At 44.4% G+C, this 25,182-nt stretch overlaps 1 protein-coding gene across 3 annotated transcripts in view; it reads right to left on the bottom strand.

Annotated features, from left to right (window-relative positions):
* Nucleotides 1-5,786: 5,786 nt before the first annotated feature.
* Nucleotides 5,787-25,182, bottom strand: part of ACTN1 (actinin alpha 1) — a 92,196-nt gene continuing 72,800 nt past the window's right edge. The window contains exons 9-22 of one of the 3 annotated variants that reach the window (XM_075502946.1): nucleotides 23,673-23,765; nucleotides 22,275-22,505; nucleotides 21,593-21,740; nucleotides 20,849-20,999; nucleotides 18,307-18,415; nucleotides 17,685-17,825; nucleotides 15,823-16,005; nucleotides 14,950-15,084; nucleotides 13,917-14,096; nucleotides 12,847-12,993; nucleotides 10,799-10,879; nucleotides 10,190-10,255; nucleotides 8,514-8,672; nucleotides 5,787-6,679 (exon numbers count right to left, since the gene is read on the bottom strand). In XM_075502946.1, coding sequence (XP_075359061.1) covers nucleotides 6,521-6,679; nucleotides 8,514-8,672; nucleotides 10,190-10,255; nucleotides 10,799-10,879; nucleotides 12,847-12,993; nucleotides 13,917-14,096; nucleotides 14,950-15,084; nucleotides 15,823-16,005; nucleotides 17,685-17,825; nucleotides 18,307-18,415; nucleotides 20,849-20,999; nucleotides 21,593-21,740; nucleotides 22,275-22,505; nucleotides 23,673-23,765 — 1,983 coding nt within the window. In that variant the 3' untranslated portion in view covers nucleotides 5,787-6,520. The remainder of the gene's footprint in view (nucleotides 6,680-8,513; nucleotides 8,673-10,189; nucleotides 10,256-10,798; nucleotides 10,880-12,846; nucleotides 12,994-13,916; nucleotides 14,097-14,949; nucleotides 15,085-15,822; nucleotides 16,006-17,684; nucleotides 17,826-18,306; nucleotides 18,416-20,848; nucleotides 21,000-21,592; nucleotides 21,741-22,274; nucleotides 22,506-23,672; nucleotides 23,766-25,182) is intronic. The other 2 variants (XM_075502944.1, XM_075502945.1) reach the window with 2 other exon arrangements.

Below are 25,182 nucleotides of genomic sequence, written 5' to 3'. Positions count from 1 at the left end.
GCAGCTGGGAAACCAAAGCCTTGTTCCACTTGGGATCCACAGCTCAGAGTTGTCTCAAAGAAAAGTGCCAACATCTGTTTCTAGCGAGGACTAACTAGGACTTGCTCTTTTCTTTAGCTGCCAAAAGACACGTGAGACCAACACCTACGTTTTGTAAAATGGCCTATTGTTTAAAATACCCATCACTCTGGAGGCTTGGGTCCGGTGTCTTCCTCAGACTGAAGATTCAGGCTCCCACCCGCCACAGAGTGCCCTAACCACAGTGCGAGCCTGCGGCGGTGGAGAAGGGAGGCTCCTCTCATTGAAGCCATGCCACTGTGGAGCAGACAACGCAGGGAGAGCAAGTGTAAGGGCAGACCTAATGGTTGGGGTGCTGGGAGAGGCATTCTAGGGCCTGTTTCCCACCCTGAGGCTTTGTTCTGTATTTTATCCTTTGACTATTTGTCGTGGTTTAACCCCAGTCGGCAACTGAGCACCACACAGCTGCTCACTCACCCTCCCCCACCCTAGTGGGATGGGGCAGAGAATCTGAAGAGCAAAAGTAAGAAAACTCGTGAGTTGAGGTAAGAACAGTTTAATAATTGAAATAAAATAAAATAATAATAATTTTAAAATTGCAATGAAAAGGAAAATAACTAGAGAGAGAGGAACAAAACCCAGGAAAAACAAGTGATGCAACCGCTCACCACCCACCAACCGATGCCCATCCCATCCCCAAGCAGCGATCACTGCCCCCTGGCCAACTCCCCGCAGTTTATATACTGAGCATGATGCCATATGGTATGGAATAGCCCTTTGGCCAGTTGGGGTCAGCTGTCCCGGCTGTGCCCCCTCCCAGCTTCTTGTGCACCTGGCAGAGCATGGGAAGCTGAAAAGTCCTTGACTTAGTGTAAGCACTGCTCAGCTACAACTAAAACATCAGTGTGGTATCAACATTGTTCTCATATTAAATCCAAAACACAGCACTGTACCAGCTACTAGGAAAAAAACTAACTCTATCCCAGCTGAAACCAGGACACTGTTTAATAGAAAATACCTAAAAAATGCCTCCATCAGGGACTGAAGTGCAGCATTCCTTCTGCAAACTGATTGCCTAAACCACGAGGATATGGGTTCAGGCTTTTTCTCCTATTGCTTGGGTGCTTATTCTTTATTTCAGAGAGACAGATGGAGTGAGGCTGGGAAGATGCTTTCTGGCCCAGCCTATTAGGTTTCCCGCGGGTTAGGGTGTAGTGCTGGGAGGTGGGGATCCCCTGAGGAGGGATGAAGCGTTGAACTTGTGTTACTCTCCTTATGAGAAGATATTTTAGGCAATTAGGCTCTTACGGAGCAAATGGGTGGCAAACCCACCCAGAGGCCTTGCAAAGAAAGCAGCCAGTCTTGCTGGTCAGTACTGCTCTTTGTGCATGGGGTGAGGTTTGCAGCCCCCAGTGATGCGGGGTGTTTGCGAGGGGAATGCTCGGGCCCTGATGGGGACTCTCACAGGGGACCAGGTGTCCAGTTGTTTCAATGGCCCGTTCCAGGCCTGCCCCGAAGCAGAAAGGTAGGCATGCAGAGAAGGCTTAGGTGCAACAGGGAAAAGCCTAGTGAGCAATACCTCCAGATCTGGGCAGCAGCTGAACAGAGACTGTTTGGATCACAATTGTAAATATAGGCTTTGCATTTCTACCTTCTAGTGAGATCTAGCCCTTTTTCTCCATATGCCTTCTTCATCTGCACAGTGGGAATAAGACTAGATGTTTCCCACAGCAGCAGTGAGAGATTATGTTTTTCTAGACAGTATGAGGATTGGAGTCACTGAGGTATTGCGATAGCTAGAGGGTCTTCTCGATGTTTTGCTTAAATGCTTGCTAGGTCACTAGGATGAGAACTACTGACAAATAGCAAAAAGGTGTAAACAAACTTGCTGAGAGGAGGCAAGACAGGGAAGGGATGTAGTGTGGTTTCTACCAACATATTTTCATGCATGTATGTCCCAGGAATCAAAGCAGAGAACAAAACTGAGACGCTATTTCCTGACTGTTGTGTGGTGTCCGAAGACAGGGCAGGAATCCATTTTAATATTTTATTGGTGAGATGTATAGTCTATAGTGGCTGTAAGTCCTCAGAATATAGAAAAGATTAATTTTCTTCTTGCATTTTCAGTGGATTTAAATTGCTGAGATTTAAATTTACCTAAAATAGCCTTACAGAGCATCCTTCCCTGGACAAGAACTAATTCATCCAACTTTATCCCTCGCAGTGGCTGACTTTTCTACTGACTGCAGCACTGAAAACATTTTCTCAGTGCATGCTGGGGAATGTTCTGATTACCTGTTTGTCTCATGATATGCTCTATACTTTGTTAATCTAGGTTTATTATGCTAAGACTTTCCCAGCAGCTTAGAGCTAATGCTATGGATTTTAAGGGTTTACACAGCAGCAACTCTTTCAGTAGCCAGAGTCACCTCGGCAGTTTGGTTAATTCAACAGGATTAAGCTTTCTTAGTACTTGGCTGCTATGGGGGTAGGGGGAATCTGTCCTACCCCAGCACCTGTAGTGCAGGTAATGTCGTACAAATAATTTTCTTGTTATGGTCTGAAAATCATACCAGCATTCTGGTTCCTTAACAAAGTCATTTTAGTTCGAGCTGTTCCTTCTCCCAGCCGTTACAGTCACCCTCTCTTTATTCCTTGCCCTCTCCATTATTTCCCTGATAAAACCAGTCAGTCTGATCCGGCTGGATGGATCCTCTGTGGATGTATGAATACTTCTTTGAAACCAAGTTCATTCAAGGTTGCAGACCAGTTTCCTTTCATTGTCTTCTGAGACTCCTGGCTCTGCTCCTCCGCTCCAAAAGCAGATGCTGGCAGCACTAAAGACACGCAACAGTCACAAGATAGATTTGAGAGGCTTTTGGAAATGTGGTTGACATTCTGGCAGGCAAGACAGCCCCATGTCATCTGAGTACTGATGTGCTTTTTGCCCCTGTGCTGTCAGACAGTCATGCAGGGGCAGGTACTGAGATCTCAGCAGCCAAAGATGTCAACAGCCATGAAAGGGAAATGGTTAATTTCCTGGCAAAGCATTATTTCAATTTCTGTGGCTGAAAATATTGAATATGGCAGACTGGTGAAAACAGTTCATCCCTGAATGAGAGATGTGAGCTTGAAGCGGATTGTCCGCTTCTTCTGTTCTTGGCAGGGGAAGGGGCAGTCACTGAGCTGCAAACAGCTGCTTCCAGAAACAAATTTAATCAAGGCTGATGTCAGGACTTGGCTAAAGAACGGCATGTTAGCTGCAAAACCATGAGCCTAATACAAAAAGCTGCTTTCAAATTTCAGCATACTAACTGCCACAGGCTGTTAGGCCACACGATTGCAAGATACATCTTGTGCTGCATATGAGGAAGGTGAACGTGTTGCAGCATCCGAGTGCTCCTCCTTGGGTGGGGTGGGAATGGGGAGGCCGTATCTAATGCCTAGAGGGAAAGACCAGGTCACGGAAGCTCTAGCCAGTTTGTCAAAGGCCGTGCCACCTAAGCAGAAGAAATACCAGTACATGTGCCTAAAATTTTAGACACGCTTACTGCCTATATTTTGAACTCTATTCAACTACTCAGAAGCACAGGTGAGGCCTTTCTGGTGCTGTTAACACCTTAACTTCACCAAAGGATGCAGTGCTGTGGTGCCAATGGAGCAACACTAGCAAGGCTGAAGCCCACACACTGCCAACGATTTGTGGTGTGAGCAGGGATGAGCCACCTGTTTTCTTTCTGTCCCGTAAAACCATGAATACTTACACCCTACTGGGGTTTTGTGTGAAACCTGGTCACAGAGTGCAGCACTACCACAGCTCTGTAAAAGGTTTTTGTAAAGACTTCTGGAATCTCCAAGCATGGACTTGCAGAGCGCCATCACTGGGATCATTCCAAATAATTTGGCTCCATTCTCAGAGTGGTAGCAGACCTGGGCCCAAGGTGACGGCCCAAGGTGCACCTATGCTCTTTTTCCAGCCCTATTTCAAAATAACACGGGTCTTTTCTCCAGACAGTGGTCATTTAATACCCCAATGGATATTCCCACCGCCCCCTGGTATTACTGTTTAAATAAATAAATAATAAAAGTATGCATTAAAAAAAAGTGTATCATTACATCTTCTGGGAACGGGTACAACCCACAGAGAACCTCATTTTATTTGACAGTGCAAATATCCTTTTCCAGGTGCAGCAAACCAAGGACAGGGCAGCTACTGTGGAAGAGGAAAGAGGGTTATCAGAGCAAGGGCAATGGGTGCTCTGAGGCAAACTTCAATATAGATTATCTGCTCATGCCTGTAGTCATGTCTCCACTGTTTTAGTTTTCAAACAGATAACCTATGTTATGTACATTAAAACACGGTAATGGAATCAGTACTCTGTATCTTTGAAGAGGACAGTCCCATTTGTAGCAACATAGTAGTGGCATAGCTGAAAATGAGCCTGTAGAGGAGCTTGCAAGTGGATTAAATACTAATGCAGCTGCAAGTCTTACATTACTGACAATCCATATTGACCCTGCCAGGCTTCTCAGTATCATGGGCTACAACACAGGAAACTCAGCTTCACCTCAACTCCAGCACTCATTAACAACACAACTATAGGCAAATTATGTGAACTGCTTCTGCTTCAACCTTTGAAGACAAACTATGGAGAGTAGAGTCTGGCCTTGTCTATGTATGAAGCTAAATGGCACTCACTTGCATACCCTCTGCAAACACATTATCCAGCCTACAGGAAAATGCAGGTCTTGGTGACTCCTGGAAGAAGTGTGGTAGCAGACATTAGCATCCCCTCTCCCCAATACAGTATGCAGATACTGTCAGGTTGGGATACATCACAACACGCTGCTGTGATTTTTATTGTGTCCTACTCAAGGTCAGGAATAAACCAGAAAGCTGTGCTGAACCCCAGCCCACCATGTACAATGGCCTCCTCAGGACGTGGCTCTGCCCTGGAGAACAGAGGTCAATGCTACTGAGAGCTGCAGGAACTCCTTGTGAATCTGTGCATGAATTCTCTGCTCCTGCAGTCATTACTCAAAATAAAAACTGCCTTTGGGACTAGAGACAGCAGTACGTGGTTATACCTAAAAAACACTCACTTGAAACATGTCATGAAGCAGGAATGTAGTTTTTTTGCTCCTAACTCCATGTTTCTTAAAAAAGTTGTGGGAGGGCAGGAAATGCACCTGTAATATGAGATGGCTGGGAAGGGATTAGCTGCTTCCCTTTGCTGATTTTCAGGCACATGCGTGTGTGTGTATACTTTATGACTCATTCAAGGTCCCAAAGGAGTTGTTCTGAAGGCTAGTTTCTTTCAGATGTCCAATACAAAGGTGATCTTGAGGGCTCTGGAATAATTTCTAATGTCAGAAGATGTGATATCAAGAGCAGTGAGATATTCAATGCTGAGCATGGAACGGTGGAGGAATTTTTCATAGATGGTTCAAAATACGGTGGTTGTTTGCACTGGTCTAGTAACTAATTCCGTGCTGGTTTTTAAGGAATAACAAGAATATTGTTCCTAGAGATGTGGGTGTATCAGGGATGGTTAAAAATTATGTAAGACATTAATTTGAAGTAGTAAGAAAGCTGTGAAAATTCCAACATCATTCAACAAGAATTAAAAGGTTAAGGGGGAAAGGAAGCTTACCTTTCAAGTATTGTAATTTCAATTTAAAAACCACGAATTTTGGATTCTTTTCGTCATGTTTGTGGTTTCAACTAAATAGGATGAAACAATTTTACTATACAAATGAATAAAGTCTAGATTTGTTATCACAAGAAATTTTTAATATGGTTTGTGACAAGCAATATCAAAGTTATCAACTCTCAAGCTTCATGTTCTGAAACCAGACAACTCTCAGCAACAAAAAAAGTTGTGCACTGATAAACATAGGAGGCATATTGTATTTTTTAATTAAATATGAAAACATGAGCTGTGTACATTATTTTTTTCCCTAGAAAACACAGCAATTTCAAAAGTTTATCATAAAATATTTTCATGAAATGAGTGAACCAGCAAACACATGCACTTGTGTGCCTTCCCCCCTCCCAAGATAAACGTGATAAAGGAGACATACGCAAATGTAAAAGTTAACAGAACAAGTGGTGTTTTGTTGTTGTTTGGTTCTTTTTGGAAAGGATGGAATGTAACATTGTGCTCGACTTTCTATGTCACAACAAAAAATATTTGGTGCGATATTTTAACATTTTAAGTTTCAATCTGGTGGAGAAAAATACCTTTTTCTATAATAAAATATGTCTGTTCTTTTTAAAACTTAACTTTTTTGCACAAAATAATTTTGTAAACTGTCATTTCAAGGGCAAGGTAGGCGGTGCCATGTCAATATCCTCCCCCCCACTTAAAAATGTGATCTGTTATCTGAAGCAAAACAGGGAAACACAAAAAAGAGCGGAGCAGAGGCTGCTTTGCAAAGAGAAAGAAGGGCGTGTCGGACGGGGGAGAGGGGAGGGAGCGTGTGGTGGGACAGAAAAAAGTTAAAGGTCACTTTCACCGTAGAGTGCCGTGGAGAAGGACATGTAGTCCAGGGCACCGGGTACAGCATCACGGCCATTGTAGGGTGCCATTCTAGCAATGCAATATTCAGCCTGATCAGGAGGCAGTTCCCGCCGTAATTCATCCACAGTGATGTAGTTCTGCAATGAGGACAAATGATAAGGCGATGGTTACTTCCAGAAAACTGACCTTCCTCAGAGGGACAACCACCCCCTGTCCCCCCAGGGCAGCAGACAACAGTCAAGGACAGGACCCCAGCAACTAGACTCGTACTGCACACCCACACAGGGAGCTCTCTGTGCATATGCCTTGGGAGGAAATGCAGTCACTCCCTACCATTTGGACAAGAAAATGGTTTTTACAACGGAGAGAAAGATTATTTTTGCAGGAGAGATGCTGGCACACCTAAAGAAAAGACCTAGGGGTAAGTCAGGTAAGTTGTTCGTGTAAGACTGTGTCTTGCTGTTGACAGTGGAGGTCCTGCTGAAAGCAAATGGCAGGAAGCAGAAATTTCATTTGGATCCCATCCCTCACAGGCACAGGGTAACAGCTGCTTGTGCTGCTTGGGAGTTGCCGTTCCCTCTCTTCAGACTAAGGAAAGGAGCCATCCCCACTAGCTCTGGTTGGTGGCACCAGTGCAGACAGCAGACAAGCAAACACTTTGTATTGCTTCCACAGTTCCCCCACCAATCCTTGCCTTTCACAGGAGACATTTTTAGTAAGCAAGCAAAACTTCTTATGTAAATTTGGCTTCTGGAGACTCACTGAGCTGAGCTGAGGTAGCTTGGCTTCTTTCCATGCAGTAAGTAACAATAGCTGCCTGTTTGCTAACCAGTATGTTGTCTTTAGCTAACTGACTCATGGGCATCTGCAGTCATCTGAATAATGGTTCAGGTTTCACACCATCTCTCTCTCTCTCCTGTGACTTTTCATTCCCCCTGCCTTTCAGTTTAATGATTGGAGTGAGTAAGAGGTATTTTTCTTCATAATGAAATACTGTCTGATTCATGTTATAGTCACTAGAGCATATTAAACACTCACAAATATACTTAACGTACTGTGCAGAGTAAGAGAGTTAATAAGTAATACTGTATCCAAAAGTACCTATTTATTCAGTGATTAACTTATCTGAATAATGTGGAATTTTCAGGCAATAAGACTGGCTTCAGTCAGGTACATGCCTAAAGGATGGATATCATGGGTTTCTACATTACAGATTATGAAAAGATTATTAGTGAAACATGGAAACCAGTACTGGATTTAAGGGTAACTCATTACAATCTGAGAAATGGTATCCCACATTTCAAGTGAGATGAATAAAATCATTAGCAAATATAGAGATATATTAATATTGCATGTATATATTATTTGTTCAATTACATAAAAGATTAGTGGGGAATGTTATATAAGAAAAATAAGATTACATAATTGTATCAGCTTGTTCCACTGATGATGCAAATTTAGAAAATTAATACTTTTAGTATCATCCTGTGAGTTTTCCTACTTTTGACCAATTTCTATGATTAAAAGATTCTCTTCTTGCAGCATATCCTCAATGAAAATCTACTACTAATTGTATAACAACTGATAGTGACACATGTATATCTGAGAAAGATCATCTCAAGTTTACAGCTGTCACTAATTAATAGTTTTTCAAGACTAATCAAGAACCATCTGTTGAATTTGTTCATACATTTTAAAATAACAAATCGCAACCAAGCTCTTAATTAAATTTTTAAAGCAAGAGTGGGCAGCCAAGTTCTGACTGACAGCTGAACAGGACTTTCAAGTGCCTTGGCAGGCTGCTCATTAATCCACACTTTAGCCCTGCACTCCTCCAGCACTGCACAATGTTCCTGTGAAAATACCCTCCACGCTACAGAGTGCTTCCCTCCACACTTTCTCTCGGACACCGGAGAGAAAAAGGAAAGCAGGAGCAATGCAGATGCAGGAAAGGAAGGTGGGGAGCCTGACCTTATCTCCAGCCAGGATCTTGAAGGAAGCCATAACCTGGTCAGCAGTATCTGTATCTGCTGTTTCCCGGGACATGAAGTCGATGAAGGCCTGGAACGTCACTACACCCAAGCGGTTAGGGTCGACGATGCTCATGATGCGGGCAAACTCTGCCTCTCCCTGGAGAACGAGAGTGTCATGTAAGCCTGGACATTTAGGCAGCAGTGCTATGAAAGTGGGGAGAAACTGTTCAGCAGCATATCCCACAGCTAGAAAAACAAAGCCAAATAGAAACCACTACTGTGTTTTTTATCAGGATATTCTTTTTTACCTTGCTGTTATGTACAAATGCTTCCCACTCATTTGTCCTTTGGAATAAAATATTCTCAGCCGTGCCCTAGGATAACATCCAGCTCCACCTAGGCTCTAGGACAATGCTCCTATTGGGGAACAATATCACACAGACTTCAGGGGAAGATGCAAATTTCTCTGTAATACATGTCATGCTAGATGGCTGTAGCAATATTTGAAGATCTGCATTCGTCAAATCCTTTTACTTTCATTTACTCAAAGAGAACTTTTACAGTTCTTTTCAGCTGCCAGAACAGAAACCACCAGAAGAAACGTCTCTGGGGTCTTTAATAGTGTCTGGTTCATCTTAACTAGACAGGCTTTGGAAAGAAGGACTTGCATATCTGGAGTGGCCCAGGGAAGTAGCCTTTACAGCAAACATTCTACAGAGAAGTTTGCTACAGAAGCCAAAACCTTGTAGTGTAGTTTTCTGCCCCCCTTTTTTTTTTTTTTTTTTTTGCATATAAACAGAAGACCATCTATTCTCATCTCTGGGACTCCTTCCTCCCCAGGTAAGGAGGAAGGGAGAGCAGAGCCGAGTATTCTCCTGGGAACAGGCTCTTCTAACACATCTAGAACAGTATACCTTCGAGAGTAATTAAGGTATCTAATCAAATGTTACTGCAGCTTGGCACGCTACACTGAAGAGTCTGTATGTATACTGGGCTGATGAGTAAGATGAATAAACACTGCTTTGCCTGACATCAGGAGCAAAGATACTGAGAGTACAGCTGAATATTTTTGCACTATGCTCTTCTGCCCTTTGATGAGCATCAGTCTTTGGTGAAGCTCTTCCTGTTAGTTATTGTGTCTCTGAAGGTGCCACACGTTACTGTTCTGAATATGCAGGTACCCTGGTGAGGGAAAAGCTTACAGGGAGGATGGCTGGAACTTGAACTTACTTACATGTACAGGAAGAGAGATGTGAAATAAATGGTAGGAATGAGTGGAGCAGTGTTTGAGTGTATTCAGAAATCAGGTCACGTATACTTCCAGATGAGTTCAACTGATACTTAGGGCTGGGGAGATTGTGTGTGCTGTGCAGAGTGCAGGTACCAATACAAGGAAGTTTACTGTTTCTTCCACTTGTAGCTACACAGTTTGATAAATATAATTCTTATTTGAAATACACAGGAATTAGACAATGGTTTCAATTTTTTTACCTTCAGCTACTGCTGAGACACAAGAATTTTACATGTACAACTAATACTAGATTTAACATCCGTTACTGATAATCCTGGAAAATATGACTGTATTTACCTTGATTCACTACACATTCTCCCTTTATTTTTGACGGTGCCTACAAGAATCACTTTGAACAGGAGTGACAGAGGGCTCTACATTACCATATTGTAACCCATGGAGATAAGGCAGGCTCGGAAATCTTCACAATCCATCATACCAGTCTTCTTCTACAGGGAATGATGCAAAGACGGAAAAAGCCAAGAGAGAAAAGGCAGACCAGTCCAGGGAGAAATGAACCCACAGGAGACATTACAAAGAATGAGTTTCAGGGGGGAGGAGATGGAAGGAAGGATTTACAGGACAATGAAAAATAATAGAAGAAAGGTAGTTTGTGAAAACATGAAGAAGCAAAGGTGTTTTTGGAATAGTTTACACACAAGGAACATATTGATGATGAAAAAAAGGAATGAAGATATCAAGCAAGAGAGATTGAGGGATGGACAAGAAAAGGAGCGTTAAGTGACACAGAAGTAAATGGAATAGTTTGAAGACATAAAAGGAATGCTCCCAAGACAAACAATTAGGGAATTAAGAAGGAATAGATACCAAAGTACATTTAGAGAGGAAGTAGTATAGAAAAGTGATGTATATATAGCCAAACACAAGAACAGGAATGACAGATGGATTAAGACAAACAAGAAAAGAAAGGAAAAAACTGTTATTTTTTCACAGTTTAACATCTGGCTGTGTTCACCACTAGCATTCAGTACCTGTGCATCGTTTCCAATATCGTAACCCAAGCTGATGAGACAGGCTTTGAATTCCTCAGGGCCAAGTGTGCCGGAGTGGTCCTGGTTATGCGGTGTGCCAGGCAGCAGGACATGCAGTGCCAGTGGGGTGACGGTGTGGGGCAGAAGGAAGGGAGACATAGACGAGATCAAAGGGAGGTGGAAGGACAACAGGTGCACCATGCAGTGGGTGAGGAGAGAGGGAGAGGAAGAATGACATGCAGATAGAAAGACAGGGAAGAAAAATAAAAAGTGCACAACATTAGATATCACAATGACATTTCAGGATGTGCTAAAAACGCTCTTGGAACAGTTCCTTCTCAGAGAGCTCGTCACATCTTGAGAGCATTTGAATGACAACAACAGTTGATGCTCAGAAGCCTCAAGATCTCCATCTCCCAAGTGAATTACTTGCGTCACTGCTTGTTATCCATAGTGCCAGAAGCCCTGTGTTTCACTAGTAACCTGGAGTGCAGGTAAGCAGGCAGAGGCAGAGGGAAGCATTGCCTTAATCTTCCAGTCAAAAGTCCCACTAAAGGAGTAGGTGAGGGCAGGTATGTTTGGCAACACACCCAAGGAAGCTTAGCTGTCAGGGCATCCCAGGAACAGACAAGGAAAAACAGCTGAAGCTCAGGGGAGCAGTGTTACGGCTGTATTTATGAGACCTCCACGTGAGGTGGAGCTTTGACTGGTAAAGCTATTTCAAGTGCTCAGCTCTGCAAACAGCACTGCTGTACAGCGCAGCACAACACGGCTTGGCAGCTGCTCTTCCCTTTGCTCATTTCCCACTCCCCCCATGTTTGGATGCACCCATTAAACTATACACAAGCTACCACAGGAACTGAGAATCCACATCCACCCTGCAGAATTTTAGCTCAGGACAGCCCCCAAGCACTGAAGAGCTCCTGCCTGCCACCACCATCTCTGGCCAGATCAAGGAAGCTACAGACAGGATGGTGGGGCCAATTCCAAGCTACTTTCCTCAAAAAAATCAGCTTTTAAAGTCAGCGTTAAGCCTTCATAAACCAAATACACAGTTGAAGATGGGAAACCCACGTTCTATCTGCATTATCATTCAGAATGTTGTGGAGGAAGGGGCAAACGATATGAAGGTCAAAATATAAAATCTGCAGGGCTTTATGGGTCCCTCTGCTAAGAAAAGAAGCGATGGTTTTTGTTTTTCTTAGGCAGCTAGAGAAGGGCTGCAATAGCCACTGTTCAGCAATCTGAAAGTGTTGCCAATCTCTGAGGGCAGGCTGCAGCCCTGTTCTCTGGAGACCTTGCTGGTGCAGCAAGTGGTGAAAAGCAACCTATATTTGCATCACTGACTCAGTATCTCTGCAGGCTGCTCATGGATTTCCAGACAACATTGAAGGGGTTGATAATGGAGCCGGTTTCAGGCTTGGGCTGCTGCTGTCTCTGCTTCCCTGCATGACACCTTTGTGATTCAGGTTGTAGAAGGAAGAGCTGCAGACAGGCTGGCAAATTGAGGGGAGGGGAATTTCCTTTAAGGAATTCCTTTCTTATTCACCCGTTAGTGCCTTGGCATGTATTTCCACAGTAAGGCAATGCAGTCTTTACATCAGGGTTTATCTACGTCATGCAATGCTGTGGTGTGTATAAATCCTCCTGTTTGCTCCATACAAGAGCAATGCTGGTTTCTTCAATACAGGTTTATGTGATGGTATGTCAGTGTGGAGGACTGCTGCTCCAAATAATTTTATAAATCAAGATAATAATCTGCTCTCTGGAGAAGATGAGGTAAATGTCTAATTTCCTAAATAAGCCTTCAATTTTTTCCATACTTTAGCTTTATCAGGAAACTTAGCAGTTTCTTGTGAAGATATACTTCTCCCAGCCTAATGATTGCTTAACAGTCTTCACAGGAATGACTGCTCCGCAGGAGTGGTGTTTTTAAGAACGAAGCATCTTCTATCGATCTACTTTTACCACAGTGACTGTTTTTTATTGCGCTGTCCAGTCTACATGTAAGCTTGCAGGTTACCAAGCTGCACTCAGCACTGACTTACCCTGTCGAAATGGTTGAAAGAAGCCCGGAACTCGTTCATCTGTTCCTGGCTGATTCCTTTGGCATCACGGGTCAGAATCTGGTTTTCCACTTCGTTGATGGTTCTAGCAATTGTTGTTAGTAACTGTTCCCAGCCCACTCGGATATGCTAGAAAAAGAGGACAGGACAATTTTTAAATTAACAAGTAGCTCTTCTGCCTCTGAGGCCAGTGGATCAAATGTGCCACTTGTTGCAAATTCCTGGTGGCCAAGGCAGGAGAAGTCTATTTGCTCAGAAAAGCTTCCTTCTCATCTGCAGTGTGAGCTAACCAGATGTTTAAAATCTGAAATTTGACCGAAAAGAACATTGAAGAGGCCAATTCCTGATCTTAAGAAAGTCTTGGTCCTATTGCAAAGTTCCTTTGCCTTGTCAGAGCAACATATTTGGGGCCTTTAACACAAATGAGAATCAAACCCAGTGCTTCTAGGACTTAGTTGGGCAGAAAACTCTCCTTACCAAGAAAATAAATAAACCACAGTCCTTGGAAGACACTGGTGCTCCACTGCCTCTTGCTGTTGCTTAATGGAGAGCTGGCCAGAAACCAAAAGACAAATTTCAAAGCCCGTCTGTGTTCTGCTGGACTCATGTTGAATTCAGATTGCTTCCAAGAAACCTCATGTTGTCAACAGAAAGCCAGACTCCGATTTTAAAAAGCTTTTGTTGGACTTTTTTTCTTCTGCCAGGCTGTGGCAGCTCAAAATCACCAGCACTCCCCTGGTCTTTCTAATCCCAGCTAATAGGCTGCCACAATCAGGTGGCAGGAGACACGAGATGAGCCAATTTTTCAAGCAATACTGTTGATCTCATTCAGGTTATTTGTATTGTCTATATTTGGAAGTACATTGGAATGGGTTGGCATGAAGTACAGCAAGGCAAAAAAAAAAAATTCAGTGACATGTTGTTGCATGCTTGGCCACATTGTCAAGCTCTCCATTTTCCTGAGAACCACAACACGTTGCCAGAGCTAGATGTGGCTGATGCTAACTGGCTACAGCAGATGAGGCTGTGTGATCTGCTGCCAAAACTTTTACCTCCATGGTGTAGTTGGTGTGCTTGTTGTCAAAGATAAGTGCTTCCTGGATCTGTTGGTGGTCTCCTTCCAACTGGTCAATCTTTGGTTTGTAATTCACAATGCTTTTTTCATACTGCCGCAAGTGGTTGAGCTGGTCCTCCAGGGTCCCATGCATCTCTATTGAAATGCGGCCAATCTCCTGCATTAGCAAAGCCAAAGGAGTTAGACCCCATTAGAAGGACAAGCCTCAACATGCTTGACATTTATTGCAGCTATTTCACGCTCACGCAGGATGATGATTTAAAAAAAATATCTCATGGAGCAGTTACTTTAAATGAGCTGAGACAGTGTCAGCAAAAATTTTAGCAGAGCCCTGAACATTTTCCAAGTGAGGTGAGTCACATGAGATGTGTCTAATACAAGGATACAAAAAAAAAAAACAAACCAAAGGAAACTGCAGTCTATAAGCTAGTAATGTACCAAGCCCAATCTTTTTCTGATGCAGTCTGCCACTAACTTAGTCCCTTCATACAGACACATTTCTGTAATTGCTCTCTTCTTTACAGCTCCTGCCATCAGTAATAGGTTCATATTTTTCTATTTCATCAACTCCAATTCCTTTAAACTCAAATCTTACCTAAAGAGAGAAGATCTCCCTTAAAAATATGTCTCCTCTGCTGATGTTTGATGTACTAATTGTATTTATTTTGTCACGTGCATCAAGACCATTGCTGTGAAAGCAGTTACACAAAATATGCTTCTGATGTAGGGCCTTTAACTTGCTGCATATAAACACAACTCTATTAAAATACCAGCGTTCCCCATTTTAAGTCACATTTTTTATCTCGGTACTAAAGAGTTAGGGGAAGAAAAGTACAAGCACTTCAGTAACCGATACCAATCTTGGGATTCTCCGTATTTTCTATGAAAGTTTCTCTTGCTGTAATCTGAAGGAAGAATGACTGTGACAGTGATCAAGAAAGACCAAGGATAAGAATATCAGTGAAGATCACGGAGGAAAACAGACTGTTCCAAAATGAGCAAAGCACTACCTCCATCTTGGTCTGGATCCAGGGTCCAATGACATTGGCCTGTGCACCAAACTGTTTACGAAGTCGTTCATTTTGCTGCTGGCGAGCGTGTTCTTCCATCAGGGCTTGATCCCTTCTGGGAACCAGTTGCCGCACCTACAGCAAAGAGTGACAAAGTGTGCAGTTTATACATACAAAGGCACATGTATAGTAAATGTAGAAATTGCCGCAAGGAAGGGAGGAGTGGGTGTATGCACTGAAAACGAGCAGTCATATGGTTTAGGACACAGTGGGAAGGCTCATGGAACGCAAATCCTATCTGCTGTAGGATGCATGCTGCAAACCCATCTCGGGCCATGAAAGACCAGAAGACGTTTCCATTCACTACTTGGGTTTTTGGTGGCTCATGTTAACCGAATTGCAGGACCCTGTTCAGATCTCACTTTGGTGATCTCGTTTGGTAGTAAGAACCATCAGCACAGCTGGCATAGGAGTAGCTGCTCTTTTAGGATTACAGCAAGGGAAGGCTATTTGGCTGCAGAGATAAAACATCTGAAGGGTTGAATGGTGAAAAAGGATACCGACTCACGTGCCATGCTTACTTGCTTGTCAGGTCAACTGAGGACTGAAAACCTCAAAGCTTTTACTTTAGCATCTTTCTTTATAAAAATAGCAAGTAAAAGGGATCTGACACCCCTTAAGTATTTATATGAAAGATCTCTTCCACTTTCCAAGCACATAAGCAATTGAGCCGAAAACAAATGACAAAAAAAGAGCAAGCTCAGCCGTAAGCGTGAGAGGGTAACTGAAGAGTAAATAATCCACTTCCTGGGGCTCCAGTGATTGAGCAGCAGCGTCCTCCCACACTAACTTGCAAGGCTGGAAAGAACTCACATGTTCCCATTTGCCATTGATCTCGTGTGGGGTGATCGTAGTGTAAGGATTCGTTCCTGCCATGTTGACATGGTATGTCTGGACAATCTTTGAGACTTCATTGTGGATTCCCAGGATGGCCTGTCGCTCCTTGTCGGCATCTGGCAAAGTGGCTTTGAACTGTTCGTGGGCTGTGGTCAATCCCTGCAGAAGGAAGGCAGCAGCAAAGGGTGGGTAAGAGCATTAGTCACTGAATAGCCTCTTCAGCAAATGTATCCCTGCAGAAATGACTGCAAAAGCTTGCATATTCCCAGGATATAAAGCAGGCTACTCTTTTCAGGTTCTCTCAGCATCACTAAACAGGCTGTTTTAAGTAGTTAAATGATGTGAAGTCTTGTTTTCCCTCCATTTCTGTCCCATGTTGACCAGTGACAGACATCACATCCCCAAAAATGGTGAAATAATTCCGGCTCATAATTTAGGGGGATTTCTCCAACACCACTCAGTGACTGCCTGTCAGCCCCTTTGGGAAGAAGATCTGACTACTAGCACTACTTTAAAGCAGTCATGTCTCACTAGTGTAAATGCGCCATGTTTTTCTTCTCCCACTAGGTATGTACTAGTTCTATACCTAAGATAACTCCAGATGAATAATGTGTGTCAAATTCAGTCTGCTCAAAGTCAGTTAGAACTAGATGAAGGTCTTCCAGCCAACAGTAAACTCGCATAGGCCACAAGTGCTCCTGCTGCTGAAAACCAGCTCCTTCTCCCTGAACACAACAGGCCCTTTCTGTTCCCCGTCTTGCTGCAGTGCCCAGATTGTGCTCCAAGGACCGATGGCGGGGGCACGCTTGCTGGTAGTTTGTGGACAGCTGACCAGCCAATTGGTCCTGGCTCATCTCCCACTGCTTCTACAGGCCTTTAAGGTACTTCATCCCAGAAGCCTGGAAGATCAAGACTAGGGAAGCAAAGGCAGGGAAAGAGGCAGCAAAACAAATGGGGGACAGAGGGGCATGTGCAGGGATAATCAAGGGAACAGTGTGAACAGAAGAGGGAATGAAAGTAAACCGCATGGCTGACCACTCTTACAACATACAAACTGTAACTACTTTTTGTAAAATTGCTTCCTTACATGGTGACTCGTTACTTTGCAGCTGCTGCAGTGGCCAGAGAGATGTAATGCAAGTCTGGGGGGCTGGGAAAGACACTGCAAACAGTCACAAAGAGATGATGGAAGTGTTTAAATGCTGTTCAGGTTTGTTCCGCATTATGAAAGACTTCCCTTTGCTCAGGAGGGAAGGGCAGAAGAAACAAGTAGCAACTCAGTAACAGATAACTCTGTTATCTTGCAGGAGGCAAGAAGACTTTTTCTTCAAATGGTAATCCAAAGTGGACAATTCTGATTTTTCTTGTGCTCAGCACCAAAACACAGCTGGCAGCTCAACAATTGCTCTCACGGCACATCCTATCACATAGGACCAAATGACCTGGACATGACATTACAGAGGACAACTGATCTGCAGAACCTGTGAGCAGCACTAAGCTTTGCTCCTGTGGGTTAAAAAAAAAACCCCACAAGACCCTGAAAGATTCTCTCAATTTCCAGGCTTTCATTAATAAGACTCTGGAGTTACACTGAAAAATCCACTTTCAGTTCTTTGTGTCCAGCTAGGATGGTGTTAGCAAGTTTCATACCTATTCAGACCCAGTTTTTTGGAGGAAATCAAGGAAAAACATACTCTTTTTTTGTTTCTCTTGCTAAGCCTCACTCATTAGACCAGAAGCACCAAAACATGACCTGCAAATTCGGCACCACTAGGAATCCAGGAGAACCCTGACTTCTCTCTATCCCAGCCTGACTGGTGCAAATGACGGCTCTGTACCTGGATCTCCTCAATGGTGTGAACAATGAACGTGTCCTGAAGGTCCTCCATGGCCCCTTCCATCCAGTTATTGAAAGGGGCAGCTCGTTTGGCATATTCCAGGTACAACTGGTCAATTGTTTCCAGTAGCTTCTCTGTCCTCTGGGCATGCACAAAAAAAGAAAGAAAATCAGGAAAGATGGTTAGAGAAGAATAATCATATAGATATATGGGTTGTCTGAGCTGCTTCTTCCTGTCAGACCTCCTTGGGGCTCCCAGGACAGCACTACAGTAAAAGTCTCTCTGCTGTTAAGAGATTACACACAGTATGGATTTTTTCCTCTGAGGGAAAAATCTGAGGTCCTTTGAAATAAAACAAAACAAAGTCTTTTCAAGCAGAATGAAATCCAAAACACAGAAAAGCAGAAATAAATCAATAGACTGAGCAAACAAATAGCACCATAATTGGGCTGTAAGGGGAAAAGCAGGCTAAATATACTGAAATGTAGCCCTCGTTTACAGTCCAGGCTGCTCTAGGAGTGCACAAAAGAGCTGAAATTGGTTGTTCATGCCCACTGCAGCTTGCTTCCCACAAACGACCTACCCACGTAATCCCAAAGGTCCAACTTGTAACATGTCTCACCTCCAAGGCTTCTCTACGTTTCTGGGTTAGGGCACCCAGATTATCCCACTGATCACAGATCTTCTGGCACCTGGCATTGACACTGGGAGAGTCGTAATAGTCCAGCTCACTATAAGGGGTGGGGAAAAAAAAAGGACAAGTAGTCAAATAAAGACCTTTTGGAGGAGAAAGAGAAGCCCATTAGAAATCTTCATCAGCCTTGGGGTCAGGTTCAGACAATGAACTTATGGTCTCTGCAAGTAAAGCAAGCCAGGAAGACAGCAGTATCTAGTTTTGGAGACACTGTATGTTATGGTACATCAAACAGCACAGAACAAGAAGAAAAACCACCACCACCCAAGGCTGCCTGCCTGATAGGAATAACTTGGCACTGAGGGAAAGGAGTATAGACTTTTGCTCAAGCTGGGAATAAGCAGATTATGAGCAAAGCAATATGCTCCTCTATTCTGCTTGAGAACATCATGCAGGCTAACTACATGCGTCTTGTACATCAGGATGGGCAGCAAAGATTTTATTATGAATGCAAAGAAACTGCTTAAGATTGTTCTAAGAGTTGCATAGTACGGGTGGCAAGGAATAGCTACATTACGTAATCCATTCATTTATTTAGGACAATCCCAGAATTACAGTGTAGGTTTCTCTCCTATATGCCTGACGGAGTGCTTTGCTGAGATCTCTATAGGTTGGCACTCATGGAAGATGGGCTGGTAAGAGTACGGCTGGGGAAAGGAGAGCACGGGGGTAAGCTGAAGCTTGTGGTCTTGTATTTCTTTGTGCTCTTGGTTCTGCACACAGTCAAAGAGGGAGAAACCTGCAGGCAGAGGGAGACCAGCCAAGATGGGAAGTGTCAGCCTCAAAAGAAAAAGTAGAATAACTCACTGGGCTACTGAGTGGCCCTGGGCCATCTGATGAGCATTTCTCTAGGCAGTAATGCAGGCTTAAACAGTTTCCTCTTGTCTCCCCTAGCCTTGTTTCTTCCCACTATTGTATTGCCCTCTTGAGGTGTGTAGGCACAACTGTTGGTGGAGTCTTGTGGTAAACTAGTCAGGAAACTGATTTGGGCTAAAAATAACTTCTTTACTGGGTTTTAAATGCAGATCAGTTCTTTGATCTACTTTGCTGCAGTGCCAGCACTGCAGATGAAAGAACTGCTTCCGAAAGCCTGACTTGTAACACACCTGTGCTGGACTACTACTGCTGGGGAGGGGAATGTGCCATGCCCCCAAACATGCCTGGCATGGGCAGCTGCAGTGGCTTCCTTCAGACCCTCTCCATCTCCCTGGCAGCATATCTCTGGGGGAGAAAAGAGTTCAGCCATGGCTTTTCAGGGCATGGCCTCTTTGCTGAGTTAGAAGATGGCTTTTGGAAGGATGGCAGAGCCTGCTGTTCTCACACTTTGGAAGAAATCACCTCTCCCCCAGCTTAGGGCCCAGCCTTCCCTGTTGCTCTTAGAGCTGCAGCTGCTTTGGCTGGCGTGTAGCGTGTGCTTTGAAAGTGGCAGGTCAGCTAATGCTTGTTGACTAGCCAGCCTCAGTTTTAATCTTACTGACATGGAGGATTGCCTTGAACCCTCCCCCCGTTCCAAGGTCAATCCTCCAGTGGACAAGGGAGCAATTCTGTAAATCTGTGTTGTTAAACGGTCTTGATCCAATAATCCTGATTTTTTAGAGAAAACCAGTCCTTCAGCCCAAGAGTACTGATCTTAGTCCAGACACTAACTTGAGGCCAGTGTGATATATAAATATTTTTAAAATAGGAAACAAAGTCAAAGCCAAGTTGTTCAGAATGCTTTGCCAAGAAACATGCAGGGTTTCAAAATCTCTCTCCCTGTGCTGCAGAGGCCAGCTCTTTACCTGCCTGCTATCCCTAGCAATCAACCTCCCGCCTTGAGGAGACCCCATTTCTCCTGGTTACCAGAGTCACTCGTAACTGCAGGAAAAGGAGTGGAGGTGAAGGTTTCCAAGCCAGGGGAAGCAGGGAGGGAGCTGAGTTGCTGTGAGGATGCCCTGGAGCAAGCGCTGACCAGAGTGCACATGGTGCAGTGCTCCTGGGGCAAAGCGCCCAGGGTGGCAGCAGAGGCCACGATGGGCTCAAGCATCAGCAGATTTTTTTTCTGCCAGAATAAGGAGAATTTTTTTGATAAAAGAAAGCAAACTGAGAGCCTGCTATCCTCTGCTGTTTCCTTCTGTTCCTGGAAAAGTATGACGGCATTACAACTCTGAAACCTAGCAGGTGCCAGTGGCAGGTCAGACTCTTTAGGAAAGGGTTCACAGCAGCATAACAAGCTAGATGAGGATGGAAACTTGGCTTGGGAGTATAATTCTGCCGCCCCCTCATCAGCACCCACGACTCATCCATTTTCTGGCCTGCTCTTCTGGTGCGTCCGGATACTGGAGAGCAGTATCCTAGATACTGTTTGGAAACACTGGGACTTCCCAGCATTTTTGTATGGGGATTGATTTATGGCTCTCCAGAGGACAGAGGGCAAAGCTGATTAAGCCTCCCTGGCCCCAAGGATGGGACGTGCGCTGGGGTGCCGTACTTCAGCTCTTGTGCAATAGCAGCAATCTGTTCCACGCGGTCCTGGTGTGCAGCCAGGTCGCTCTCAAAGGCCTCGTGTTTCTTCAGCAGGGCCTTTATCTCCGAGAGGGTAGCAGTTTCGTAATCCTTCTGCTGCAGCATTGCTTCCTTACCTGGGGAGGGAGCCAAAGGACAGGAGAATGAAGGACAGGACCCAATGGCCCCAAAGCCAGCTCCTCACCACCGAGGCAGCCCTGGAGGCCCTCAAAAGGGCATTTGCCCCACTCCAGACACCCTGCCCGAGGCTTACCCTCATGCATGCTGGCCTAGAGATGCACAATCCTCACTTTCACACCATGGAGTGTGAGTTTGCCATTAATAACAGAGAAGGCCACATAGTGCAGCTCAAGCCAGTGCTGCCACAGTTTATACTGGACTCATCTCAGTATGTGCACACTGGGCTATGCTTGTCCTGTAAATGCCAACTGTAGCATTTACTGTATGGTAACTTTTCCTCTGCTCTGTAGTTCTTTTCTATCCAAAGTCCTCACTTTGCAACAGTTATGGAATACCGATGTGGCCACATGATGTAGCAGAACAGAGATCAAGCTGATTTTCATGCATTATTTTCTAATAAAATAAGAAATTAACCTAGCATTCTCAAGAGGAAAATCTCATGGAAGGACCTATGCATGATCCATCTTTTCCTCCCTGCATAATGGACAGCACTATGTCAGGCAACATGAAGCATGTAGGTTGGCATTACCATCTGTCCAGGACTCATGAATGGATGCCTTCTGCCGGAACTTCTCTGCCAGGTGATCCAGCCTCTCTAGCCTCCGGATCTCATTCAACAACCACTCCTCATAGCCCTTCTCAGCCTGCTCTAGGCCACCCCAGGCATTGTTTATATCCTAGAGACAGGAGCACAAGAAGAAAAGGCAGGTTAGAAGACTGGGGGGAAGATGTATGTCAGCATTAGTCTCCATGAGCTACATGGCTCCAATTGGTTGGAGGGAGTGGATGTGGGCTTTTAATCTCACAGGGTTGTGCAGACAGGTCAGGAAGATGAAGTGCCAGACTTAAGATAAGCAGGACTAGCAGTGTCAGGATATACCTGTCTGCACGAGAGTCCCTCTCGAAACACTTCCCCACATGAAACTTCAACAAAACCCAACCATTTTGCAATTACCAAAAATGAGAGGCACCCAGACATCTCCTCATAAAGGCATGCAACTTGTGAAGAGCTTCAGAGTCTGGTTTAGATACATGGAAACAATGACTGCTTGATCCTCTCTTATTATGGTCTTGCTGAACTATATTCTGTAGGGTTCCTACCACAGAGTAGCTCACTCTGAAGGTGGGCATGCTCTGCCCACCCATGGTCAGAAAAGGAGTCCCATTTTTTAGGCATGGTTGGGGTATATACAAGCAGTTACCCCACTCACCGAGACCATTTTCCCTTCTGAAGGCATGAAGGCTGGCCTGTTGCTGAGCCGCAGCTTGGTCTGCAAGGTGTTGAAATTGATCTCAAGTTGGCACTTCTCTTGGACCTTGGGGGGCTTGTGCAGGCGGCGGTAGTCCCGAAAGTCCTCCAGTTTCTGCTGCATGGCTTGCATGGTGTTCTCTGGGGCCCGGTTCTCCAGCCAGGGGATGGTGCGACGGATCCACTCCAGCAGCTGGAAAGAGCAATGACAAGAAGCCTTGAACTGAAAATTGTGTTAAAACTACAGGTGCGGCTCTGATCTCATTAGGGACCGTTTACTTTTATGTTTGCTGTCAGAAAGATTCTGCCACCAGCAGGGCTTGTAAAGAAAAGTTTGCCAGTTTTTTTGCAAGTACTTTTTTTTTTTTTTTTAATGTGCAGCCCATTCCTGACCACACTAAGTAGCACTGCTTGTTGCAGCACTGCCAATCCAACATGCTTAAGGCATAGCTTTTGCACAATCAGGACCAAACTAAGTCCTCAGATTACGCGAAAGCCTTAGAGTTTTGCTGGACTGTTGCATAACTAAAGGATGCTGTAAGTCATATTATCTCCAGAAGGGCCTGACAGGAGGAATCAAGTTCTTGCCGCCCGTTACACTTTTCCCACTCTAGCTTCCTTGAAGTCAGTGTTGCTCTTTGAATAGCCCTGCTTAGCAAACCTATTTGGGGAGCTGGCAAAATGCTAATGCAATGGGCAGTCTATAATGTGAGTGGAGTAGTGTCCTATGCTTTTCAGACCAGGCTGAAACCAGGCTCATGGGCTATGTTTGCCCTTCTGTTCTCCATCTTCCCTTCCCTACTTATCTTCCACAAACACGCTTCAGTCCACATTTGGTCACTTCTGTAGTTTCACAGCTGCCAGTCTATCAGCCTTCTCAGTTAACCAAAGCAGCCTCCAGCTTGTATCTTACACAGATTCTTTCAAACTATCAGCAAGTATGTATTTCTTTCCTCAATTATCTCTAACTTCCATTCTCTCTGATCCAATTCCTGACTTCTGCAGTAGATTGGTATACAATTTGTATGAAAGATGTTATGAAGTTGTATAGTCCTGAGGAATGCAAGTTAAACCAGCTTGAATTTTTCCTTTAATTTTAGCATTTCTGCGGCTGCTCTTAATAAACGGAGAAACTCAAAGCTGCTCTATTGAAGCTTTCTGTTTTAAAGTAGATTGCTCTTGCCTTTAAGGTAAGTTCAATCTTTCATTTTTCTCAAGCTAGAAGGGGGGGGGGGGGGGGGGGGAGAATTTTCCGGGGAAACATGGGCCAATAGAATTCCCCAAGATTAGCTCTTAGCATTAAGTGCAATTCCTTTCCACATACCACCACCCAGAAACCAACAGCACCATGGACACCTACATCACTGGCCAGTTTTTCGTAGTCTTCCATGAGCTGTTCGTTTTCTTGGTTGACTGCCAGCACCTTGCAGATACGATTTGCTGCTGTCTCCGCCTGACGAAGAGAAGAAAACAGAAGGGAAAAGTGTGAAAAAAACCCCAACAAACAAAAACCCAAAGCTTGCAGCTTAGCTTCCTGCTACGTACCTGCAGGTAAAGTCTCCTACCCTTGGCTCTAGCAACCTGTCTGCGCTTCAAAACATCTGTCCTGACCTCTTTGCTTTCCATCAGACTTTCTATAATAATGTAATTTTCCCTTCTGAGGTGAATACGTTCCTTCAGAGATTCTCAGCTCTACTGATCCCACCCTATGTGTTGTGAGACAACCACATTTCTATGCCTTTTCTGAAGCTCCTCCTAGGAGAGGGCCCTGTTGTTTGCTTCCTACCAGAGGGACCCCGGCTGCCTCTTTACAAAGACAGGGGGTTTCTGCCACCACCTCCACTTCCCTCACCAGCATTCACAGCTGCAACACCAGTAACTGAGTGGCGTCAAGCTGATGAGACTCTCTACATGCTTTTACCCCAGGAAAGAACTACCTAAACAGAGTTAATCCATAGACTGGACTTTGGAAAATTCCTAATTTTGTTTGGAAGACAAAGTGGTAGATGGTCCTCTTAACCTTAAATTCTGCCCAGCAGAGCTGTCTTTCAGTTTTCTCTGTATTTCTAGCACTCATTACAGGGCCACCTCCTCCAGCATCTTGCCGCATGACACCTACCGTGTATTCAGGGTCTCATGATCCAGCTGAGAAGAGGATTTTGTTTTTTTCCCCCCTTTCTGGGTACCCTTTCTGCTTACTCTTCCAAAACAAGTCTCACCAAAAAAGAGCCTGTTGTTACTATTTAGTTTTGGTTTTTTTTTTTTCCCCCATTGTGAGATGAAAACCTTGTTCTCTGCAGGGAGCTGAACATGTTAAAACATGAATTTGGAACAAAGTAAGGATCAGAAAAATCCCACCTATGAACTCAGGAGCAGCCAGTCTGCCCTGGAGTGCCATACATGCATTTGGCATGGGGAACACACAGCAGGCTGATCCTTGCACAGCATGTATCTGTGGATATCAGCTCCCTTTATCATTATCATGGTGGGTGCCATGCCACAAAGCCTTGGAGGATGTGCCCCTGTGATGGGTGTCAGGGGATTGCTCAGCACCCTCTTACCACAGTACAGCAATCGCCATGGTGCCTGGGGAAGGTGCTAGAGCTACCCACAGGACCCCTATGGAGTAGTCCTCCTTACAGAGGCTAAGTGGAGATGAAGAGGAGAGGGCACATGCCAACACTACAACAGGCCAATTGCAAATGCTGTGTCCTGCCTTAAAACTATGTATGGGACTGATGCCAAAAGAAGTTTTGCTGAGCTTATAGCTGGCAAGTTTCAACCTTTTTCTATTTTTAAAAGGCCTTTTATTATCTGTTTATTCAATCTCCAAGGCCATTTGAGAAAAATCCTCTAATTTTTGCAGCTGA

The sequence above is a fragment of the Mycteria americana genome, chromosome 5 (assembly GCF_035582795.1).
Source record: "Mycteria americana isolate JAX WOST 10 ecotype Jacksonville Zoo and Gardens chromosome 5, USCA_MyAme_1.0, whole genome shotgun sequence".
Classification (NCBI taxonomy): Eukaryota; Metazoa; Chordata; class Aves; order Ciconiiformes; family Ciconiidae; genus Mycteria; species Mycteria americana.
The sequence above is the reverse complement of the archived record's forward strand: the minus strand, read 5'-3'. Positions and strand labels throughout refer to the sequence as shown.